The following is a 26,291-nucleotide window of genomic DNA, read 5'->3' on the forward strand; positions in this document are numbered from 1 at the left end:
ATATTACATCATACAGGACGAAGAATGTTGTATTCAGATAGCCTAATTAATTCTCTTCATTCAGAATGTAAAACGATTTTTTTGGTTTAAGTCCTACTAGCCTAAATTTTCGGAATTTCATTTTTTTTTGTATTTAATCCTTTTTTTGTCAATATGACTAACCAGTTCTGTTTACATTTTTCACAATTTAATTCTAATTCCAACTTGAATGTACTTCAGTATAGTCCCCGAGGCGGCAACGAAAACTGGCTGGATGCCGAAAACCGCCAAAAATGCTTCAGCAAATCGCCGCCACAAAGGCTTCGGCGCCCCACTACCTTGGTTGGCGGCATCAAGACGCCGTGGATTTCTACAGCCGAATTGCTTTTTGGAATTACTAAGAGGCAATTATAAGGTAAAATCCACTATTTTATCGTCCATACAAATATTTTGGATTCCTCTCAAATGTTTTTGAATTTATTCGGCTACTAAGGACTTTATATTATCTTTTACTTGTTTCTGTTCTTCTTACTACAATGTAATATTTTTTAATTAAAAAGAAATTCGACTAGCCCTGATATTTCTTGAACACCTTATCCATAAATGCCTTCTTCTTTTGGCTGAACAAATATCTACAAAAACTTTACGAAACTTTTCTTACATTACTATTAAGAAAGAGGATCCAATCTTGAATCAGTGAGAAACAATAGTCACTGTAGTACAGAAAGTTATAGGTTATAGCAAGGATATAATTTTCTATGGGGGGGGGGGGGGCAATTGGCCCTTCCAGACCTCAGAGCCCCTCCAGACTCTAGTTTTCCCCCAGCTGAATTTGGTTTCTTAAAAAATCTTCTCAAAACTAAGATAAGCCTGCATAATTCAAGCATCCTCAAAAACGGGTTAGTTTTCTTAGCATTAATTTATAGAACTTTTCCAGAAAAGAGGTTTATCAAAGAAAAGCAAAGAGCTACATTAAACAAAAAGTGAGCGGAAATAAAGTCAAATAAACTCTCAAGCATGAAACTATCACAAATCACCATCAATAAATAAAAGATACCTAATAAAATTTATGTGCGAAGAATTAGCCAATTTCATAATTTGGGATCCTTAATCTTGGGGCTGCGTGAGTTGTTTGCCACCTGGAGACGTACTTTTTTGACCTTTCGATGGCTTTGACTGAAATGGCTATCTCACAATTTTGGTCTGAAGCTCTTCGGGAACGCAAGGGTGTAAAAAGGAACAAGAAAGCTCCCAATCATTTCGGCAGCTAAAAGATACACTAGAATTTCTAATTTTCGATCAAGCGAGTCCCTTTTAAAGATCCTATGACCAACTTGTTTGTACAAACTCGCCTTGAGAAAAAAAGATGAAGACCCATCACTCTTCACTAACTCAGCAGTGAACTTTTCATATGTTATTAATCGAACATAAATATTATTTAAAACCAGCCATAAGAGCTATCTTGGAATGCTTTATTCGTACCAGATTAATATGAATTATTCTGATTTTTGATTAAAAATTGTTAGCTCATGATAGTTTTGTAAGTGTTTTCATTTTAGGTAAAAGGAAGTCGTCAAAGATTTTCAAATCCTTCTGCGTCAAACCAGGCCAGTGTTGAAACGGAAGGCAGTCACGATCCTGATGAAAAGTCTGACTACTCCAGAGAATCTATACAGAATCAACAAAAATATCTAGTTCCTCATAGTTTTAGTCATGGGAGCTCGCCAAATAGATGTCTCTGTGAGCTGCACCATAGAGCCCATAAATATTCTCTATCCTTATCAAGAGCAGCATCAAAAGACAGTATGCTGAGTGCACAGCAACTCCATCAAAAGTAAGTTTTTTTTCTACTTAGGACTCTGGGACAATGTTGTGCGCTCAATTTTCCTATAAAATAAAAATAACATTGTTATATGTACCCAATATAAGGTTATTAATGCTGCGTTTACCTATCGTTTTGGCGGAGCAATCTATAGGGTTAGCACAGAGATATAAAAGCGGTAAGTTTTAATCTCCATGGCTTTTTACGTATGATCCTGTAAATGTTACCCATGACAGTGGTTTAAAGTTCTGCTTTTAAATTGGACTGAGTCTGAAATGAAATGAATTACATTTTCTTACATGTCAACGTCAATTGTTCAAGAGGTTATCTACTGTTCCAAAGTTAATCTCCTTAAATAGTCAATGCGAATCAAGTACATAAGTGTGATAGCAATGTAAAAGAGTTTAGTAGATATATTTTCTTTCAGTTATCATTCTCCAGATAGAACGTGACATTTTAGTACGGTGCAACAACACTCAATAGCCAATTTATTTATCTTTCATCTTACAAGGAGACGAGACTAGCTTTTTTAATTTCACTTAAGCTGATTATCATCCTTAGGAGACCAACAGGCAAGAATATTCAGCCAAACCAATCATTGTGCCATCAGCTTATACGAGTGAGAAACTCTGAGTAAAATTTTATCCAAAGAACCAAACTCTTTTGAGAAGAGTACGACTGTTTTGGAACAATTTCTGGAAAACAATTTTCAAGATAACCAAAACTAAGCGTACACGACGCATTTTTTTAAAAACATTAATTAAAAAGTCAGAATTATTTCATTACAGTTGACTAGTAATGAAATACACTTCCCAGAAAATCTAGAGAATAAGTTTTTTGGTATCTATGACATCGTGCAAAATTACATATGATTTTGAATGAATCCGAACAGCTAAAGGAAAAGGCATTGAAAATGTATGAGGTAATGATGCAAGAAAATGAAGCGCAGCTAGACTTATGGTTAGAAAACATGCGAAAACAAGCAACAGAACGAATCTCAAATGAACATAATGGAAAAAGAAATATGCGGTTTGAAGAGAAGCGACAGAAGAGAGTCGCAACGACTCCCAGGGGAAAATAAATCCTATAAAATGGATGATATTTTGATGTATTGAAGGGAAGAAGGAATTGAATTCACGCCAGAATTTCTTAATTCAATTGAAATTGCTGGTTTGACTCCTCATGACTTAGAGTTAAAGAATTGCGCAATGATTACGCTAATGCGTAACTAGAGAATGAAACATATATAAGCCTGCCGCTTGCCGAGTAACTGGGCCTAGGCGAAGCCCCGGCTCCCGGTACTATACTCTATAGCCGGTACGAAGACAAGCCGTATTTATGAATATAAAGTCTAATAAAAGTAATTATTGAACAAAACCTCAAAGACTATCTAACATAACTGAATTGTTCGTTTTGGTACATGCCAAAACGAAGTCAAATTATTCAGTTATATGGTTAAGCTTTATTTTTTTCAATTTTTATAGTTTCAATATTTGAAACAAAAAAACTAATCGTGCAGCATTAAAAACTGATTTTCAGGTCACAAGCTCAAACAGGTTTCAGAAAATAAGCTTAAAAATCTGGTTTTCAGCCTCTAAATCTTCTCGAATACTATGATTATAATCAAAATTATGATATTTATTTACGAAAATGCCGTTTGTACATAATTCTTCTTTGGGATTGACAGGATCATCTCTATTAATGCTGCCGTAAATTTTGTTATATTGAAAAAAAAATAAGCCACCGAAGATTCAGCTTTGAAATGTTAGTGCAATGAATGGATACTGAGAGAAGAGGGGTTTTCACTTCAGGTCTTCTGAGTAACTATACATTTATTTTTGTACAGTCCTTGCAGGAGTTGAAAACGTTCACACCTAGCTTCTGAGAACTTTCCTTAAGAATCATTGCCCGAGTTTGCTAGTCATTTCAAACCGTGAACGGCACTGAATGGTTTGTCAGGAGCAGCTCGTATCTGAAGTAATAGAAACACTAAGAAAGGGTAGTTTGAAAACAACATATGTGTTAAAAGAATTTATTCTAATGCTGATTTCGAGTGTGTCAAATTTATCAAGTTTGAATTTACGAGCCAAAAGTTAATAACAAAAGACAATTTACATGCTTTTAGAAAAAAGGGGAAACACTCTCCAAAAGTAATGTGATTTTGTGAGAATTACAATATAAAGTTCGCATTGGTGGCATCACTAGAGGAAATTATAGCCTAGTAAGCGTTACAGCGCTGTCATGATATTTTGAGTAAATGGTACTTCTTCTCGATTTGTTTTGGGCGTAGGCTGCTTATTCCCCTCCAGGCTATATCTTAAAACGAGTTGTCTCCCCATCATAATAAGATATTTGCAGACATGAACGCGCAGAACTAAGCGTGGGCATTGTCCCTTTGTTTTGAACAAACAGAGAAAAAACATACTTTAAAACAAAACGAAAAGAAACAGAACAGGTGGTCAAACATCCGAAGACTTTTTTCTGCTTCTGTTTTTTTTTACAATCAAAAAATTGCTTTTGTTAAGAAAATAGAGTTTTAAACAGTTTTTTTTTCTTTTGTTTGCTAGCAAGCAGACTGTCTCTTTCCGTGAATTAAACTGAGCGCAACCTAGGAGTAAATTTCTCTTGATGACTTAATAAAACAGACTAAAAAGGTATCACATTTGTACCATTTCGCGAAGTAAAGCTACTGAAGTCAGCAGCTTTCTTCAACGGTGTAATTTTCTTAGTAATGCAAGAACATCTTGATTTTTCTGAGTCAATATTTTCAGGGAATAACTCGTGGCCTGAAATGGTATAAAAACATTGTAAATAAAGGATCCACGAGAGAGGGAAAAAAAAACATACCACCTCTAAGTGATAATAAAACTGAAAAACAACATGGAAAATGTTTCTCGGTTAGTCGTGTCGTCTAAAGACTGCTTGCAGTAAGCGTTACAAAGAAAGAAACATCTGCCAGGAAGGACAGTCTAGGACAATGACAAAAATTCATTACACGCTAAGCTGGGAGTCATTTATCCCATGTTAAATATCTATTATGTGTAGGGTATTGTTGGACTCAGGTCGTCAGTACCCAGTGGGTCTACAATAATTTTTCTTACTGCTGAAATTAGCAATCAGCATATTCAACTTTAGATACCTTAAACTTATTTTGTACCGAAAAGAACAAGCTACTGCCCAAATTTTCGACCCAAAGAGGCCCGATCTGGGTACTGAAGCCCCGACTTCATTTTTGCACTAAGGTGACAAGGTCAATTTTAACAAGGAGCTGTGGTATCTATCTACCTACACTTAGCTGGCTTACACTTACCTACACTTACCTACACTTAGCTGGCTCCTAGACTAAGAAATCCACTACTTTGACCACTAAAAGTTTCAAATGTGGTAGAAAAAACTGAATAGTTATTTTAGCACTCTCGCTCCTATTTTTGAAACTGTACAAAAACAGTTTCCCTTTTCACTTTGATTTAGTTTTACATCCTCCTCAACTTTCCCTGGAAGTGTAAGCTTAAGTCCAAAAGCTATTTTTTCCAATTCAAATCATTATGAATTGGTTAAATGAAGATTTTTTTTTTAATTGTTTCTTCTTACACTAAGTTAAGGTCATGTAATAATGTTATCGCAAAGGCTTTACCATTTGAGCCGTTAAGGGCGTAAATGCTAGACCGAGGTCAAATGCCTTTAGCGCCTATATTTAATACGATGAATGAAATTTGCTTTTATAACTTTCATCTCATAATTCCTGAGTGGGTTAGACAAATAGCCTTCGGGGTCTTGATTCTCAAATGAGACAAAAAGGGAAAACTGCGATTTAATCATGGTATCTTTGGAGAAAATTTATTATGCTGCCGAATGCTTTTAAACAGAGAAGTAATCAATATAATTTATTATATGTGTGTTTGCACAAGGAGGAATGGGTGAATCTTCAAATTCTGACCGATAGAAGACGGTTCATAACAGATACTTTGATGCGAAACAATAAGAAGAACGAGCCCTCCTTTACTCCCGGTAATACCAACACTTGTAGCTTTAAAGGCAATGATTTATTCCTATTTCAAGAGAGTTAATATTTTGGATTAATTTACGGCTATCAAAATTGCGTCGCTATCCTAGATTAATTAAAAAAAACTTTCCGAGAAATAAGTTTTTCAAAGAAAAGTAAAGGCCATTTTAAACTTAAGCTCAGCAGATACAAATACCTTTTAAAATTTAAACTCAAAACGACCAGAAATTACTATTAAAGAATAAATGACACCCAAAACGAACAGAAATTAAATAAACAATCATAGACAATCAGAGAAAAACATACAACAAGTAATAATATAAATGAATAAATAGATCTTAAAGCGAGTAATGCTTAGATTGAATATGAAAATCAAGCTTAAAACGAAAGAAAATATTTTTCTATTGAAGTATAGATGGAACTTAAAACCAACAGAAACAAACAATCAATGCAAATAAACATACAATAGATATAAATGTAAATTAATAAATAAATCTTAAAACGATTGAAACTTAAATTGAATATGCATATCAAGCTTGAAACGAACAAAAATCACCACAAACAAGAGTTTTGGTATGACCTCCTTCTCTAACTGTAAAAGTCTAAAGCCTACTGCGTCATTGGCGCTTTACTGAAAACCAATTTTATGACAAATATTTTCTTTTGTACTTAATACTGAAAATAAACATTAAAATTATAGTAACATTTTGAACTAATGAGCTTTCAGCAACTAATATCATTATACATCAAATATTCAGTTTAATTTATTAGCTCTTTTTAAAGTTGTTCAAGACGAATATAGTTTCACTACAAACAAGTGTTTGGATACTGCTTCCTTTCTTAACTGTAAATAAAAACCAAAAGCCTACTGAATCACTGGTGCTTAACTGAAAACGGATTATATTACACACATTTTCTTTTCCAGTTCTTACAGCATTGAAGATAAAAATACAATTACAGTGAAATAAATTCTTGAACTGATGGATCTTTCAACAATTAATATCATTATACATCAAATATTCAATATGATGTTGTTTAAACTTTGCAAAGACTGTTCAAGACGCATATAATTTTCAGTAAAGCGCCAATGACGCAGTAGGTTTTAGACTTTTACAGTAAGAGAAGGAGGGCATACCAAAATTCTTGTTTGTGGTGATTTTTGTTCGTTTCAAGCTTTATTTGCATATTCAATTTAAATTTCACTCGCTTAAATACTTATTTATTCATTTACTGTAATAGATATTGTATGTTTGTTTGCATTGATTGTTTATTTAATTTCTGTTCTTTTTTAGTTTCATTTGTATTTAAATAGGAAATTATTTTTTTTTTGTTTTAAGCTTGATTTTCAGATTCAATCTAATCATTACTCGCTTTAAGATCTATATATTCATTTATATGATTACTCGTTGTATGATTTTTTATTTAATTTCTGTTCGTTTTGGGTTTCATTTATTCTTTAATAGTAATTTCTGGTCGTTTTGAGTTTAAATTTTAAAAGGTATTTGTATCTTCTGGCTTAAGTTTAAAATGGTCTTTAATTTTCTTTGAAAAAATAATTTTTCGGAAGGTTTTTTTAATTAATTTTGTTCGTTTTTGATTTAAAAAATTTTAAGTTTTGAAAAATTCCTTATTTCAAAATCAAAATAAAAAAAAAAAAAAATCATCAAAGTATAAAAACTGATATCAAAGTAACAATATCAAATGGGTTTGTGTCAACCTCTGAGTTTTTATTATCTGATGTTTGAACTATTTTTGACAAAATTGCTATCTCAAAATTTTTATCGGATGGGTTTGGGAAAAAAGGGTGTGAAGGGACTAGATTAAGCTTCAGTCTCTATTGACTCTTAAAACGTGAACTAGAACTTTCTATTTTCAATCAAATGAGCCCTCTCTGAAGTTTGTACGTGTATCCCTTCTATAAGAACCATATATATTCCCAGAGTATTACTTACAACGCCTGTCCTGGGTCCTGGGGGGTTGTGTCGACCCTGGAGTTTTAATATCTGACGGTTGAACTATTTTTAACAAAATGGTCACCTGAAATTTTTATCGGATGGGTTTGTCCATCCAATACACCCTAAGGCGTGAAGGGCGGGAAGGACTAGTTGCCCTCCAATATTTTTTCACTCTGAGAAAATGAACTACAACTTTTAATTTCCATTCAAATTAACCCTCTCTGAAGTTTATACGAGCATAACTTCCATAAGAACCATATATGCCTCCAGAGCAATACGTACAGCGCCTGCCCTGGCCCTTCGTGGGAGGGGTTGTGTCGACACAGGAGATTTCTCATCTGACCTTTGAAGTATTTTTACCAAAATTTACGTAAAAAAGTTTTTGTTATATGATCTTTGAACTATTCTTAACAAAATGGCTATCACAAATTGGGGAAGCCAGTTTCCCTCTAATCACTTTTGACTCTTAAAAAGGGCTCTAGAACTCTCAATTTCCAATCGAATGAGCCCTCTTTGAAGTTTATACGACGACACCTTCTATATGAAGTGCCTCTGAGAAAAAAAATGGAGTGTGGGGGGAGGCTAGCTGCCCTCCAATCACTTTTGACTCTTAAAAAGTGAATTACAACTTTCAATTTTCTACCAAATGAGCCCTCTAGGAAGTTTATACGAGCATCCCTTCCATAACAACCATATATGCCCCCAAGGCATAACTACAACGCCTACCCTCGGGCCCTGGGGGGATGAGTCGACACCGGATTTTTTTTTTATCAGAACTTTGAAATATTTTTAACAAAATGTCTATCTAAAAATTTTAATCTGATACATTTAGGGCGTGGAGAAGGGGGGTGGTGGTGGGATAGTTGCCCTCCGATCTCCTTTGTCTCTTAAAAAGTGAAAAAGAACTTTCAATTTACAATCAAATGAGCCCTCTCCGAAGTTTATACGAGCATCACTTCCATAAGAACTATACATGCCCCCAGAGCATTACTCATAACGCCTGCCTCCGGGCCCTGGCGGGTTTAGTCGACACAGAAATTTGTCTTATCTGACCTTTGAACTATTTTTAATGAAATGGGTATTATACAAATTTTATAGGATGGGCTTGGGGAAAAAAGGTTTGGGGGGGGGGGCTAGTTGCCCTCGTAAATATTTTGACTCTTAAAAATTTAACTAGAACTTTCAATTTCCAATCAAATGAGCCCTCTATGAATTTTATACGAGCATCTCTATCATAAGAACCATACATACCCTTAGGGCATAACTTAAAACGTCCTCCCCTGTGCCCTGGGGGCTCTACTGACACCAGAGTTTTCTTATCCAACCTTTGAACTATTTTTAACAAAATTTATATCTCAAAATTTTCATCAGATGGGTTTTGAAAAAGAAGGCGAGGGGGGCTAGCTGCCCTCGGATCTCTTTTGACAATAAAAGTGAGCTGGAACTTTCAATATTCAATCAAATGAGCCCTCTCTGAAGTTTATATGAGCATCCCTTTCATACGAGTTATGCCCCAGGGCATAACTTACAACGCCTGCCCCAGGGCCCTGGGGGGTTGTGACAACACCTGATTTTTTGTTATCTGACTTTTCAGCTATTTTTAACTTAATGGCTATCTCAAAATTTTTATTGGATGTATTTGGGGAAAAAGGGGCATGGGGGGCTAGATGCCCTCCAATCTCTTTTGAGTGTAAAAAACTGAACTAGAACTTTCAATTTCCAATCAAATGAGCCATCTCTGAATTTTTTACGAGCATCCCTACAATAAGAACCATATATCCCCCCAAAGCAGAACTTACAACACCTGCCTTCGGGCCCTGGGGGGGGCTGTGTTGACCCCAGAGTTTTTGTTATATGGTCTTTGAAGCATTAAAAAAAAAACTATCCCAAAGTTCTTATCGGATGGGTTTGAGGAAAAAAGAGCGTGGAGGGGGGAGGGGGGAGGGCTAGGTGCTCTCCAGTCTATTTTGACTCTTAAAAAGTGAACTAGAACTTTCAATTTTCAATCAAATGATCTCACTTTGAAGTTAATACGAGCATCCCTTCCATAAGACCCATATATACCCCAAGGGCATAACTTACAACGCCTGCCCCCGGGCACTAGTGGGTTGTGTCGACACCGAAATTTTTGTTATATGATCTTTAAACTATTTTTAACAAAATTGCTATATTAAAATTTTTATTGCATGCATTTGGGAAAAAGGGTTGAGGGGGGGGAGAAGCTGGTTACCCTCCAATATGTTTGACGCTTAAAAAGTGAACTAAAACTTTCAATTTCCAATCAAATGAGCCCTCTCGGAAGTTTATACGAACATTCCTTCCATAAGAACCATATATGCCCCCAGGGCTTAACTTATAACCCATGTCCCTGAAGACTGTGGGGGGAGTGTCCTGCTCAAACATATAATTTCCAGAACTTTCAACTACGTTGAACAAAATGGCTGTACCAAAATTTTGATTGGTTGTGTTTGGGCAAATTTAGGGTGTGAGAGGGGTGTTAGTTATCCTCCAATCACTTTCGACTATTAAAAAGGGCACGATCCCTTTTAATTTCCAATCGAATGAGCCCTTTTTGAAGTTTCTTAAGACCCTTGTCCCGAGGGCTCTGAGGGGGGTTATCATCCTCAAAGACCTAATTTCTAAAACTTTTAAGTACGTTGAACAAAATGGCTATCTAAAAATTTTGATTGGATGTGTTTGGGGAAAAGGTGGGCGTGATAAGGGGTTATTTGCCCTCCAATCCCTTTCGACTATTAAAAAGGGCACTATCCCTTTGAATTTCCAATCGAATGAGCCTTTTTTAAAGTTTCTACGACAACGCCTTCTACAAAAACCTTATATGCCACCACGGCATAACTTAAAATCCTTGCCCTGAGGGCTGTGGTGGAGTATCCTCCTCAAAAACTTATATTCTATCTGGAACTCAACTACACTGAACAAAATGGCTAAATTTTGATTGGATGTGTTTGGGGTAATGATGGGCGTGGGGGGGCTAGTTGCCCTCCAATCACTTTCGACTATTAAAATGGGCACTAGCCCTTTGAATTTCCAATCGAATGAGCATTTTTTGAAGTTTCTACGACAACGCCTTCTATAAAAACCTTATGTGCCCCCAGAGCATAACCTAAAACCCTTGCCCTGAGGGTTGTCCTCCTCAAAAACATATTTTTTATCTGGAAATCAAGTACGCTGAACAAAATGGTTATCTCAAAATTTGGATTGGACGTGTTTGGGGGAATTATGGGTGTGGGGGGGGGGTTAGTTGCCCTCAAATGACTTGAATATTAAAAAGGGCACTAGCCCTTTGAATTTCCAATCGAATGAGTCTTTTTTGAAGTTTCTACGACAACGCCTTCTATAAAAACCTTATATGCACCCAGGGCAGTGCTCAAAACCCTTGCCCTGAGGGTTGTGGGGGAGTGTCCTCCTCAAAAACAAATTTCTTATTTGGAAATCAACTACGCTGAACAAAATGGCTAACTCAAAATTTTGATTGGATGTGTTTGGGGGAATTATGGGTGGGGGGGGGGCTAGTTGCCCTCAGATGACTTTTGTATATTAAAAAGGGCACAAGCCCTTTGAATTTCCAATCAAATGAGCCTTTTTTGAAGTTTCTACGACAACGCCTTCTATAAAAACCTTATATGCCCCTAGGGCATAACTTGAAACCCTTGCCCTAAGGGTTGTGAGGGAATGTTTTCCTCAAAAACCTATTTTCTACCTGGAAATTAACTACGTTGAACAAAATGGCTATCTCAAAATTTTGATTGGATGTGTTTGGGGGAAAGATGGGCGTGGGGGGGGGGGGGCTTGTTGCCCTCCAATCACTTTTGACAATTAAAGAGGGCACTAACCCTTTGAATTTACAATCGAATTAGCCTTTTTCGAAGTTTCTATGACAACGTCTTCTATAAAAACCTTATATGCTCCAGGGTATTCCTTAAACCACTTGCCCTGAGGGTTGTGGGGGAGTGTCCTCCTTAAAAACATATTTCTTATCTGGAAGTCAACTACGCTGAACAAAATGGCTATCTCAAAATTTTGATTGGATGTGTTTGGGGTAATGATGGGCGTGGGGGGGGGGCTAGTTGCCCTAAAATCACTTTCGAATATTAAAAAGGGCACTAGCCCTTTGAAACCATTTCCATTTAAAGAGGGCACTAACCCTTTGAATTTATAATCGAATTAGCCTTTTTTGAAGTTTCTATGACAACGTCTTCTATAAAAACCTTATATGCTCCAGGGTATTACCTAAACCCCTTGCCCTGAGGGTTGTGGGGGAGTGTCCTCCTCAAAAACACATTTCTTATTTGGAAATCAACTACGCTGAACAAAATGGCTATCTCAAAATTTTGATTGGATGTGTTTGGGGGAATTATGGGTGGGGGGGGGCTAGTTGCCTCAAATGACTTTTGAATATTAAAAAGGGCACAAGCCCTTTGAATTTCCAATCAAATGAGCCTTTTTTGAAGTTTCTACGACAACGCCTTCTATAAAAACCTTATATGCTCCAGGGTATTCCTTAAACCACTTGCCCTGAGGGTTGTGGGGGAGTGTCCTCCTTAAAAACATATTTCTTATCTGGAAGTCAACTAGGCTGAACAAAATGGCTATCTCAAAATTTTGATTGGATGTGTTTGGGGGAATGATGGGCGTGGGGGGGGGGGGGTTAGTTGCCCTCAAATCACTTTCGAATATTAAAAAGGGCACTAGCCCTTTGAATTTCCAATCCAATGAGCCTTTTTGAATTTTCTACGACAACGCCTTCTATAAAAACCTTATATGCCCCCAAGGGATAACTTGTGTCCTCCTCAAAAGCATATTTTCTATCTGGAAATTAACTACGCTGAACAAAATGGCTATATCAAAATTTTGATTGGATGTGTTTGGGGGAATGATGGGCGGGGAGGGGGGTCTAGTTGCCCTCCAATCACTTTTGACTATTAAACAGGGCATTAGCCCTTTGAACTTCCATTCGAATGAGCCTTTTTTGAAGTTTCTATGACAACGCCTTCTAGAAAAACCTTACATGCCCTCAGGGCATAACTTGGGTCCTCCTCAAAAATATATTTTCTATCTGGAACTTAACTACGCTGAACAAAATGGCTATCTCAAAATTTTGATTGGATGTGTCTGGTGGAGTGATGGGTGTTGGGGGGGGATAGTTGCCCTCCAATCACTTTCAACTATTAAAAAGGGCAATAGCCCTTTGAATTTCCAATCGAATGAGCCTTTTTTGAAGTTTCTGCCACAACGCCTTCTATAAAAAACATATATGGCCCCAGGGCATAACTTAAAATCCTTGCCCTGAGGGTTGGGGGGGGGGGGTTGTCCTCCTCAAAAAAATATTTTCTATCTGGAAATCAACTACGCCGAACAAAATGGTTATCTCAAAATTTTGATTGGATGTGTTTGGGGGAATGATGGGTGTGGAGGGGGGGGCTAGTTGCCCGCCAGTCACTGTCGACTATCAAAAAAAGCACTAGCCCTTTGAATTTCCAATCGAATGAGCCTTTTTTGAAGTTTCTACGACAACGCCTTCTATAAAAACCTTATATGCACCCAGGGCATAACTTAAAACCCTTGCCCTGAGGGTTGTGGGGGAGTCTCCTCCTCAAAAACATATTTCTTGTTTGGAAACCAACTACGCTGAACAAAATGGCTATCTCAAAATTTTGATTGGATGTGTTTGGGGGAATTATGGGCGTGGGGGGGATGCTAGTTGCCCTCCAATGACTTTAGAATATTAAAAAGGGCACAAGCCCTTTGAATTTCCAATCAAATGAGCCTTTTTAAGTTTCTACGACAACACCTTCTATAGAAACCTTATATGCCCCTAGGGCATAACTTGAAACCATTTCCCTAAGGGTTGTGAGGGAATTTTTTCCTCAAAAACCTATTTTCTATCTGGAAATCAATACAAAATGGCTATCTAAAAATTTTGATTGGATGTGTTTGGGCGAATGATGGGCGTGGGGGGGGGGGGGCTTGTTTCCCTCCAACCACTTTTGACTATTAAAGAGGGCACTAACCCTTTGAATTTACAATCGAATTAGCCTTTTTTGAAGTTTCTATGACAACTTCTTCTATAAAAACCTTATATGCTCCAGGGTATTACTTAAACCCCTTGCCCTGAGGGTTGTGGGGGAGTGTCCTCCTTAAAAACAGATTTCTTATCTGGAAATCAACTACGCTGAACAAAATGCCTATTTCAAAATTTTAATTGGATCTGTTTTGGGGAATGATGGGCGTGGGGGTGGGGGGGGGGGGCTAGTTGCCCTCAAATCACTTTCAAAGTTATGCCCTGGGGGCATATAAGGTTTTCATGGAAGGCGTTCTCATAGAAACTTCAAAACAGGCTCATTCAATTCTAAATTAGAGGGCTAGTACCCTTTTTAATAGTCGAAAGTGATTGGAGGGCAACTAGCCCCCCCACGCCCATCATTTCCCCAAAGACATCCAATCAAACTTTTGAGATAGCCATTTTGTTCAGTGTAGTTGATTTAGAGATTAAAAATATATTTTTGAGGAGGTAACTCCCCCACAACCCTCAGGGCAAGAGTTTTAAGTTATGCCCTGGGGGCATATAAGGTTTTATAGAAGGCGTTGTCGTAGAAACTTCAAAACAGGCACATTCAATTGGAAATTCAAAGGACTAGTGCCCTTTTTAATAGTCGAAAGTGATTGGAAGGCAACTAGCCCCCCCCCCCACGCCCATCATTCCCCCAAAAGCATCCAATCAAAATTTTGAGATAGTCATTTTGTTCAGCATATTTTATTTACAGATAGAAAATATGATTTTTATGAGGGCAATCCCCCACAACCCTCAGGGCAAGTGTTTTAAGTTACGCCCAAGGGGCATATAAGGTTTTTATAAAAGCCGTTGTTGTATAAACTTCAAAAAAAGCTCAATCGATTGGAAATTTCGAGGGCTAGTGCCCTTTGTAATATTCAAAAGTGATTTGATGGCAACTAACCCCCCTCTCACGCCCACCTTTTCCCCAAGCACATCCAATCAAAATTTTAAGACAGCCATTTTATTAAACGTAGTTTTAAGTTTTGGAAATTAGGTCTTTGAGGATTACAACTCCCCCAAAGCCCTCAGGGCAAGGGTTGTAATTTAAGGATTCTCCGAATCCTTCATATTATTTCTTATGGAAGGGATGCTCGTATAAACGTTAGAGAAGGCTCATTTGATTGAAATTTTAAAAGTTCTTGTTCCCTTTTTAAGAGTCAAAAGAGATTGAAGGGCAACTAGCCCCTCTCCCTCCTCCACGCCCTAAATGCATCAGATAAAAATTTTGAGATAGACATTGTGTTAAAATAGTTCAAAGTTCTGATAACAAAAAACTTCGGTGTCGACACAGCCCACTAGGGCCCAGGGGTAGGCGTTGTAAGTTATGCCCAGGGGCATAACTTTTTAAGGGAGTTTATAACTTATGGGAAGGGGTTTTGTATGGGAAGAACACATAGGAAATCTATTATGATTATCCAATTATAAGGTTAAAATACATACTCTGTGATAGATGCAAAATTGCTTTGATACACAAATTCCTATTAAGGTAAATTCCAAACAGCCGTGATCCCTTTGTCTCAGCAAGTGAAATGGTCTAAACCCCCTTATTGAGGCAATTTTTCCAATCCATTCATTGTTGTCAATCGCTGTCCACAAGTTATGCGAGCTGTCTAGTGTTCATATATATGGTTTTTATCAAAGAGGTAATCGTATAGACTTTGAAAAAAGCATTCATTCGATTTAAATTGAAAGTTCTAGATCCGGTTTTTAAAGTCAAGAATAATCGGACCGTAAGCACCCCCCCCCATGCTATAAAAACTTTTTGCAATAAAAAACGAACAAAAATTATTTTAAAAAAAACTTTCCAAAAATAATTTTTTAAAAGAAACGTAAAGGCCATTATAAACTTATGATCAGGAGATAAAAATACCTTTTAAAATTCAAACCCAAAACGACCGGAAACAACTATTAAAGAATAAATAAACACCAAAATGAAGATAAATTAAATAAAAAATCATAGCAAAAACGTTCAGAAATTACTAATATAAATGGATAAATATATATTAAAGATAGAAATGCTTAGATTTAATATGAAAATCAAGCTTAAAACGAAAACAAATATTTGGCTATTAAAGTATAAATGAAACTTAAAACGAACAGAAATTAAATAAACAATCAATGCGAACAAACATACAATATATATTAATGTAAATTAATAAATAAATCTTAAAACGAGTGAAGCTTAAATTGAATATGCAAATCAAGTTTGAATCGAATAAAAATAACTACAAACAAGAGTTTGGGTATCTTCTCACTGCAGAAGCCTAAAACCTACTGCGACATTGGCGCTTTACTGAAAACGAATTATATTACAAATGTTTTCTTTTGTACTTAATATTGAAAATAAATATTAAAATTACGGTAAAATTTTGAACTGATGTGCTTTTAGTAATGAATATCATTATGCACCAAATATTCAGTTTAATTTATTAGTTCTCCCCCCCCCACGCCCATCCTTCCCCCAAACACATCCAATCAAAATTTTGATATAGTCATTTTGTTCAGCATAGTTTATTTCCACTCCCCCAAAACCCTCAGGGCAAGGGTTTTACGTTATGCCCTGGGCGCATATAAGGTTTTTATAGAAGGCGTTGTCTTAGAAACTTCAAAACAGGCTCATTCGATTGGAACCTAAAGGGCTAGTGCCCTTTTTAATAGTCGAAAGTGATCGGAGTGGAATTAGCCCCCCACGCCCAACATTTCCCCAAACACATCCAATCAAAGTTTTGAGATAGCCATTTTGTTCAGTGTAGTTGATTTCCAGATAGAAAACCTTCAGGGCAAGGGTTTTAAGATATGCCCTGGGGGCATATAAGGTTTTTATAGCAGGTTTTGTCGTAGAAACTTCAAAACAGGCTCATTCGATTGGAACTTAAAGGGATAGTGCCCTTTTTAATAGTCGAAAGTGATTGGAGTGGAATTAGCCCCCCCCACGCCCAACATTTCCCCAAACACATCCAATCAAAATTTTGAGATAGCCATTTTGTTCAGTGTAGTTGATTTCCAGATAGAAAACCTTCAGGGCAAGGGTTTTAAGCTATGCCCTGGGGGCATATAAGGTTTTTATAGTAGGTTTTGTCGTAGAAACTTCAAAAAAGGTTCATTTGATTGGAAATTCAAAGGGATAGTGCCCTTTTTAATAGTCGGAAGTGATTGGAGGGCAACTAGCCACCCCCCACCCCCCGCCCATCATTCGGCCAATCACATCCAATCAAAATTTTGAGAAAGCCATTGTTTTCAGCGTAGTTGATTTTCAGATAGAAAAGATGTTTTGAGGAGGACAATCCGCCACAACCCTCAGGGCAAGGGTTGTAAGTTATGCCCTGGGGACATATAAGGTTTTTATAGAAGGCGTTGCCATAGAAACTTCAAAAAAGGCTCATTCGATTGGAAATTCATAGTCAAAAGTGATTGGAGGGCAACTAGCCCCTCCACGCCCATCATTCCCCCAAACACATCCAATCAAAATTTTGAGATAGTCATTTTTGTTCAGCGTAGTTGATTTCCAGATTCAAAATATATTTTTGAGGAGGACACTCCCCCATAACCCTTAGGGCAAGGGTTTTGAGTTATGACCTGGGGGTATATAAGGTTTTTATAGAAGGAGTTGTCGTAGAAACTTCAAAACAGGCTCATTCGATTGGAAATTAAAAGGCTAGTGACAACACCTTTTATAAAAACCTTATATGCCCCCAGGGCATAACTTAAAACTCTTGCCCTGAGGGTTGTGGGGAGTGTACTCCTCAAAAACATATTTTCTATCTGGAAATCAACTACGCTGAATAAAATGGCTATCTCAAAGTTTGATTGGATGTGTTTGGGGGAATGATGGGCGTGGGGGGGGGCTAGTTGCCCTCGAATCACTATCGACTATTAAAAAGGGAACTAGCCCTTTGAATTTCCAATCGAATGAGCGTGTCTTGAAGTTTCTACGACAACCCCTTCTATAAAAACCTTATATGCCCCAGGGCATAGCTTAAAACCCTTGCTCTAAGGGTTGTGGGGGAGGATCCTCCTCAAAAATATATTTTCAATTTGGAAATCAACTACGCTGAACAAAAATGGCTATCTCAAAATTTTGATTGGATGCGTTTTGGGGAATGATGGGCGTAGGGGGGGCTAGTTGCCCTCCAATCACTTTTGACTATTAAAAAGGGCCCTATCCCTTTGAATTTCCAATCGAATGAGCCTTTTTTGAAGTTGACTATGACAACGCCTTCTATAAAAACCTTATATGCCCCAGGGTATAACTTAAAACCCTTGCCCTGAGGGTTGTGGGGGATTGTCCTCCTCAAAAACATGTTTTCTATCTGAAACTCAACAACGCTGAACAAAATGGCTATCTCAAAATTTTTATTGGATGTGTTTGGGGGAATGATGGGCGTGGGGGGGGGGGGGGGGGCAAGTTGCCCACCAATAACATTCGACTATTAAAAAGGGTACTATCCCTTTGAATTTCCAATCGAATGATCCTTTTTTGAAGTTTCTACGATAACACCTTATATAAAATCCTTATATGCCCCCAGGGCATATCTTAAAATCCTTGCCCTGAAGGTTCTGGGGGAGTATTTTCCTCAAAATCATATTTTCTATCTGGAAATCAACTACGCTGAACAGAACGGTTATCTCAAAATTTTGATTGGATGTGTTTGGGGAAATGATGGGCGTGGGGGTAGGGCTTGTTGCACTCCAATCACTTTCGACTATTAAAAAGGGCACTAGCCCTTTAATTTCCAATCGAATGAGCCTGTTTTGAAGTTTCTATGACAACGCCTTCCATAAAAACCTTATATGCCCCAGGGCATAACTTAAAACCCTTGCCCAGAGGGTTGTGGGGGATTGTCCTCCTCAAAAACATGTTTTCTATCTGAAAATCAACAACGCTGAACAAAATGGCTATATACAAATTTTGATTGGTTGTGTTAGGGGGAATGATGGGCGTGGGGGGTGGGGGGGCTAGTTGCCCTCCAATCACTTTCGACTATTAAAAAGGGCACTATCCCTTAGAATTTTAAATTGAATCAACCTTTATTTGAGATTCTACGAGAACGCCTTCTATAAAAACCTTATATACCCTAAGGGCATAACCCAAAACCCTTTTTTAGACGGTTCTGGAGGAGTATGCTCCCGAAGATCGCATTTTCTAATTTGAAATAAGGTATACTGAACTAAGTCGCAGTATCAAAATTTTGATTGGATGTGTTTTGGGAAATGATGGGCGTGGGGGTAGGGCTTGTTGCACTCCAATCACTTTCGACTATTAAAAAGGGCACTAGCCCTTTGAATTTCCAATCGAATGAGCCTGTTTTGAAGTTTCTACGACAAAGTCTTCTATAAAAACCTTATATGCCCCCAGGGCATAACTTAAAACCCTTGCCCTGAGGGTTGTGAGGGAGTGTCCTCCTCAAAACATATTTTCTATCTAGAAATCAACTACGCTAAACAAAATGGCTCTCTGAAAATTTTGATTGGATCAGTTTGGGGAAATGATGGGCATGGGGGGGGGGGGAGTGGGCTAGTTACACTCCAATCACTTTCGACTATTAAAAAGGGCACTATCCCTTTGAATTTCCAATCGAATGAGCCTGTTTTGAAGTTTCTATGAGTAAGCTTTCTATAAAAACCATATATGCCCTAAGGGCACAACTTTAAACCCTCGCCCTGAGGGCTTGTGGGGGAATGTCCTCCTCAAAAATAAATTTTCTCTCTGGAAATCAACTACGCTGAACAAAATAGATATCTCAAAATTTTGATTGGATGTGTTTGGGGGAATGATGGGCGTGGGGGAGGGCTAGTTACCCTCCAATCATTTTCGACCATTAAAAACGGCACTAGAACTCTATATTTCCAATCGAACGAGCCCCCTTTGAAGCTTCTACGACGACCCCTTCCATATGAAGTGACTCTGGGAAAAAAAAAATAATAAAACATTGGAGCCGTATGGCCTTCACTATAGGCAACGCTACAGCGTTGCCTCTGATAAATATACGTAACTTGCGAATTAACTTACGTAACGAACTTCTATATTCTTATATTTTTATATTCATATATATTTTTTATTATAAGTATACTAGGGGGTTCGCCCCCTAGTTATTACCTCGCTCTTTGTGCTATAGTTCGAATTTTGTTCCAATTCTTTAAAAATGACCTCTTAATCACAAAGGCCGTTAATTAGAATAAATATAGCTCTTATGAAAGTACAAAAAAAAACTTTGGCTTGAAGAGCAAGATATTGACTAGGGGCCGAACCCAATCATATACTTAATAATTTCTGTTCGTTTCAAGTTTTGATGTTGCTCCTTACTTTCAGTTGAAAAGCTTGTTTTTTTTATTTAGTTTCTGATCGTTTTTAAATAATGCTGGGAAATCAGGCAATGTCCCTTCCCCCAATGAAAACTTCCTCCACGGAAAGATCTTCCCACATAACCCTCGACCCCCCGGTACCAGAAAAAATCCCCCCTAAAAACATCTGTATACTTCACAATAACCAATACTATATGTAAACTTTGGGTAAAGTTCATAAGTTTCACCCCTTCCACCGGGGGCTTTGGGGGATTAAGTCATCCTAAAAGACATATTCAAAGACATATTTTCCACCATCCAGAAGAAAATGGCTATCGCAAAATTTTGATCGGCTGACTTTGGGAAAAAAGAGCGTGGGAGGGGGCCTAGTTGCCCTCCATTTTTTGGTCACTTAAAAAGGGCACTAGCACTTTTAATTTCCGTTCAAACTCGTCCTCCCACGATATTCTAGGACCACTGGGTCGATACGATCACCCCCGGGGAAAAAAAGAAACAAACAAAAAACAAATAAACACGCATCCGTCATCTTTCTTCTGGCAAAAAATACAAAATTCCATATTTTTGCAGATAGGAGCTTGAAACCTCTACAATACGGTTCTATGATACGCTGAATCTGATGGTGTGATTTTCATTTAGGTTCTATAGCTTTTAGGGGGTGTTTCCCCCTTTTTTAGAAAATCAGGCTAATTTTCTTAGGTGCGTAACTTTTGATGGTTAAGACTAAACTTGATGAAACTGATATATTTGAAATAAGCATTGAAATAAGCATTAAAATCTGATTCTTTTGATTCATCTACTTGTATATTCCGGTTTTTAGAGTTTCGGTTACTATTGAGCCGGGTCGCTCCTTACTTACAGTTCGTTACCACGAACAAATTGATACAGAATTGGTTATTTGGAAGTATACAGAAATTTCAGGGAGGATTTTTCCTTGTGAAGGGGGAGTCATTGGGAGAATGTTACGTGGGAGGACCTTTACATGGAGGAATTCTTTATGAGGGAAGGGAATTTTCCATGAAGGGGGTGCCGGATTTCCCACGATTATCTAAAAAACGATCAGGAAGTAAATAAAAAGCAAGTTTTTTCAACTGTAAGCAAGGAGCAACATTAAAACTTAAAACGAACAGAAATTATTACGTATATGAGCGGGTTCGCCCCCACGTCAATACCTCGCGCTTTACGCTAAAGTTTTTTTATAATTCTTTCATAAGAGCTATTTATTCTATTTAAACCCTTTGTGATTCACGGGTCATTCTTAAAGAATTGGAATAAAATTTGCATTTTAGTGCAAAGAGCGAGGTATTGACGAGGCGGCGAACATACATATCATATACATAATAAAATTAAACGAATAACGTTCGTAAATAAAATTAAAAGTTCTAGTGCCCTTTTTAAGTAACAAAAAAATGTAAGGCAACTATGTTCCCTTCCCTGCCTCTTTTTTTCTCAAAATCGTCCGATCAGAATTTTGATTCAGCCATTTAGCCAAAAAAAATGTAAAATTAATATACAAATTTCGTTCCAATTATTCATGTACGGTGAGCCAAAATCAAAACCTGAATTGATTCAAAACGTTCAGAAATTAAATAGAAAAAAAAAGTATTTTTTAACTGAGAGTAAGGAGCGACAATAAAACTTAAAACGAACAGAAATTATTCACCGCGCTGTTTATGCTAAAGTTTTTTATTGTTTTAAAAAGTAGAGCTGTAAGAAAGAATCAAACTTTAGTGCAAAGAGCTAGGCGTTGAGGAGGGGACAGCCCCTTTCATATATGGAATAATTTCTGTTCGTTTTAAGTTTTAATGTCGCTCCTTACTTTCATTTAAAAAACTTGTTTTTTTTTATTTAATCACCAGAAAAGTAGCTAGCTCTGTCAGTTCTGTCAGCCACGTTAACAGCTTTGGGATTTTAACCTGTCATGCTTCTTCTACCAATAAATTCAATAGCTAGGTCCCTACTGTCGCTAGGAAACCATTAAGTTCCAAATAAAAATGACTTTAAGTGACAATAACATGGTCTTTGGCATGAAAGTCTTCGTTCAGGATGGCAGGAAATCTTTCATCAAGACCCACAAGAAGAGCATATACCAGTGGACGGTAAAAACCTCACTAAATCTTTCGGTTTTTTAAGTTTTTTTTTTCAAAAGATCGAATTGTAGGGTAAACTGAACCAAAGTAGCACTTTTATTCCTCCTGAAATTTTCCGGGGAAAACTTTACAAGGAGGTAGGGAAACGGATTTCCTGGTATGATTTAAAAACAGTCAGAAATTAAAAAAAGGAAACAAGTTTTTTCAGTTGAAAGTAAGGAGCAATATTAAAACTTAAAATGAACTGAAATTATTTCGTATATGAGGTGGACTGGCCCTTCCTCAATCCTTGCTATTTACGCTAAAGTTTGACTTTGTCGCAATTCCTCAAGAAACACTGTTCAAACACAAGGACCGTTGTATGTTAATTAGATTTATTTTTAAAGAACTTTAAGACTTTAGCGTAAAGAGCGAACTTCGAGAAAGGGGTAGCCCCCCTCATGTATAGATCAATTTTTTTTGTACTTTAAATTTTTATGTTGCTCCTTACTTTCAGTTGAAAAACTTATTTTTTCTTTATTTATTCACTTCTAGAATTATGTCCGTCACCAAGTTCTTTTCCTTCGAGAAACTTGGCCATTTTAAATGGCTTGCACACAAAATTAGTGAATTTGTTAGAGAGTGGATAAGAAACAAAAGACCGATATATTAGCGCGAACACCCACAGCGGATAATTTGTAGATGATTAATCAGAACCCTACTGTTGAGATGGGCAGAATCACAGATGGAGTTATAACGAGAACACTTACGCTTGGACTCACAGTTGTTCAAACCAAAACTCAGGACGAAACTGGCCTTCTACAAGCTTTCCACAGAAGTTCAATCTCCTCAATATCCTCTAAATTTGTATTTCAAAAACTCATTTACCAAGGAACTTGGTAAATGAAATTTACCTTGGTAAATGAAAAAAAAATTCATTTACCATGTTATTAGTACCTGATGTTTAATTGTCTTACAGCCGCTAACTTTCGTGCTAAATAAATATTCTTTCACTTCCAAATTGTCGAATTTTGTTTGATTCTTTCCTGTATGATTTCCTGCAACTTCATGATGGCTCAACGCATTCTTATAAATGTTCTACCCAATTCTCCTTAGCACTATTCTAATAGAGCATATTCCTTTTTCCTACTTTCCATACAGTTCGTGGAAACGAAGTGTATGGAAGAAGGAACTAGGCCCAATAGTAATCTACACTCTAAAAACTGGAATCTTGGTAGAAATCTAAACGTAAAAAGAATTGGCTTTTTATGCTGATTCCAAACAAATAAAATCCGTTAAGTTTATAGCTACCTAAAAGGTCAAGGAATCCTAATGAATATCATACCATCAGATTAAGCCTATTAAGGGACCTTACTGTAAAAGTTCTTGGCTCCTATCGACAAAAGCATAGAATTTTGTATTTTTTGCAAGAAGAAAGATCACGAATGCGTGTTTTATTTCATGGTGATCGTATCGAATTAATGGTCCCAGAAGATGAGAGAAGGTCCATTTGAACAGAAATTAAAATTTTTAATTTAAAAAATAAATGCTAGCAAATTAGTAAATTTATAAGTTACCAAAAAGATTAGAGGGCAACTAGCCCCCCCCCCCATGCCTTTTTTCCCAAAGGACATTTTGACATAGCAATTGGGTTCAACATAGTTTAACGGTCCGATTACTATGCCTCTATGGATGATATGACCCCCACAGTCCCTGAGGAAAGCGTCGTAAGTTACAATTTGTCCATTGTTCACACATAGTATTTGTTATTAGTAAACATACAGAAAATTTTCGGGTGGGAGTTTTTCGGCAGAAAATTTCTGCAGGGTTGGGGGTGATTCTGCACAGGGAGAAATTTCTATGGGGAGGATATTTTTGAGGACGAAGTTTTAGATGGGGGGTAGAGGGAACTTACAGGTATGGGTTGAAAAATGTTCATAAATTAAATAAATAACATATTTTTTTTCAACTGAAACTAAAGAGCAACATTAAAACTTAAGCCGAACAAAATTATTCCGTATGTGAGGGGGACTTCGCCCTCGTCAATCCCTCGCTCCTCACGTTAAAGTTTGACTTTTTATCACAATTCCTTAAGAACGACTCCTGAAACACATTGGTTATTGAATTTGAATTAAAAGTATTTATAAAAAAATCTTTAAGACTTTAGCGTAAAAACAGTGGGATAGAGGAGGTTGCAGCCCACCACATACACGGAATAATTTCTGGTATAAGTCTCAATATTGCTCCTTGCTTTCAGTTGACAAAATTTATTTTTTATATTCAATTACTGTTAAGAGAAACCTGAAAATCACACCATCATATTCAGCGTATCAGAGAACCCTACTGTAGAGGTTTCAAGCTCCTATCTACAAAAATGTGGAATTTGCCATTTTTTTCCAGAAGAAAGATCACGGTTGCGTGTTTATTTTTATTTTTTTTTTCTTTTTCCCAGGGGTGATTGTATCGACCCAGTGGCCCTAGAATATCGTGGGGGGGATTATTGGAACGGAAATTAAAAGTTCTAGTGCCCTTTTTAAGTGACAAAAAAAATGGAGGGCAACTAGGCCCCCTCCCACGCTCATTTTTTTCCCAAAGTCACCCGATCAAAATTTTGAGATAACCATTTTGTTCAACATGGTCGAAAATATCATAACTGTGTCTTTTAGGATGACTTAATCCCTCAAAGCCCACAGGGGGAGGATTGAAAGTTATGAACTTTACGCAAGGTTAACATAGTATTGGTTATTGGGAAGTATACAGACGTTTTCAGGGGGAATTTTTTCTGGTAGTGGGGGGGGATCGGGGGTTATATGGGAGGATCTTTTCATGAAGGAAGTTTTCATGGGGGAAGGGGCATTGCTATGAAGGGGGCGCCGGATTTCCTAGCATTATTTAAAAAACGATCAGAAATTAAATAAAAAAAACAAGTTTTTTAACTGAAAGTAAGGAGCAACATTAAAACTTAAAACGAACAGAAATTATTCCGTATATGAAAGGGGCTGTCCCCTCCTCAACGCCTCGCTCTTTACGCTAAGGTTTGACTTTCTCACGACTCTATTTTTTTTAAACAATGAAAAACTTTAGCGTAAAGAGCGAGGCGTTGAGGAGGGGACAGTCCCTTTCATATACGGAATAATTTCTGTTCGTTTTAAGTTTTAATGTCGCTCCTTACTTTCAGTTTAAAAAACTTGTTTTTTATTTAATTCCCTTCAAGGCCTCAAAGCCGAATCAGCCTGAATGACCTCGGTTCACTCGAGCAAGATTATAAATGGTCCCCGCTTTGCTCGGGCAAGACCTCAGGCCTCAAGGCATGATGAATGTATTAAATCAGTTGGATGGAAACTAAGAGATTTTTCTTTCTACAGTGTTAAAAAAAAAGCAGCCTATCAATCTTATGGTGTTAACTACAGTGCATCTTCAAAAAGTCATAATGTTTGGTCTTTAGGTTAGGAGTTGATGCATATGTTCAAATTTACCCAGCTTTTGACATGCATAGTATAGAAAAAAACATAAATGTTTAATTATTAAATGATGAACTATCAACCACGAAGCAAATATAACCTTTGTAAATAATTTATTTTTTGAGTCTTTATAGTTCCAGAAAATTCCATTTTAACATATTATGTATATGAAGCATGTCTTCAGGAAAAATAGTCAAAAGAGTTATTGAGAGTGCTTCTGCTTATTTCTACGCTACAGTCTATTGTGACCAGCACATGTTTAAGTAAAAGTTCTTTTTACGGGCTAGAAACTACAACTGTTGTCCGTTTCCTCCAGGAGTTGTCAATAATAAACCTTCCGGCAAAACTGAAGTTGGTTCTTAGCTACCTAAATAAGTCTCCGAGGATCTAATTTCGGGCAGCTGCTTGACAATTTCGGCACCAAGGTAATTCAAAAGTAATAAAAACGCTAATGCTGATTGCTAATTCCGGTGTTCAGGGAAATCAGTAAAGTGTGTGCAGATGACAAAATAGTGCCTATACATATACGTGGTACCGATAGGGTCTTGTTAAAATTGTTATGCTATGAAAACAGAAATCATTATCACATTTAAGAGAAAAAAGAAGACATATCTTTGCTGACCATC

The 26,291-nt window shown here is 37.1% G+C and overlaps 1 protein-coding gene across 4 annotated transcripts in view; it reads left to right on the forward strand.

Moving 5' to 3' along the window:
- SK (small conductance calcium-activated potassium channel) overlaps positions 1–26,291 on the forward strand; it is a 570,542-nt gene that overhangs the window by 130,891 nt on the left and 413,360 nt on the right. For all 4 annotated transcript variants that reach the window (XM_089094647.1, XM_089094648.1, XM_089094645.1 and 1 more), the window contains exon 4: positions 1,539–1,813. In XM_089094647.1, coding sequence (XP_088950773.1) covers positions 1,539–1,813 — 275 coding nt within the window. The remainder of the gene's footprint in view (positions 1–1,538; positions 1,814–26,291) is intronic.

This window comes from Artemia sp. Qi Xiang Cuo, chromosome 9 (genome assembly GCF_049724085.1).
Source record: "Artemia sp. Qi Xiang Cuo chromosome 9, ASM4972408v1, whole genome shotgun sequence".
In the NCBI taxonomy this organism is placed as follows: domain Eukaryota; kingdom Metazoa; phylum Arthropoda; class Branchiopoda; order Anostraca; family Artemiidae; genus Artemia; species Artemia sp. Qi Xiang Cuo.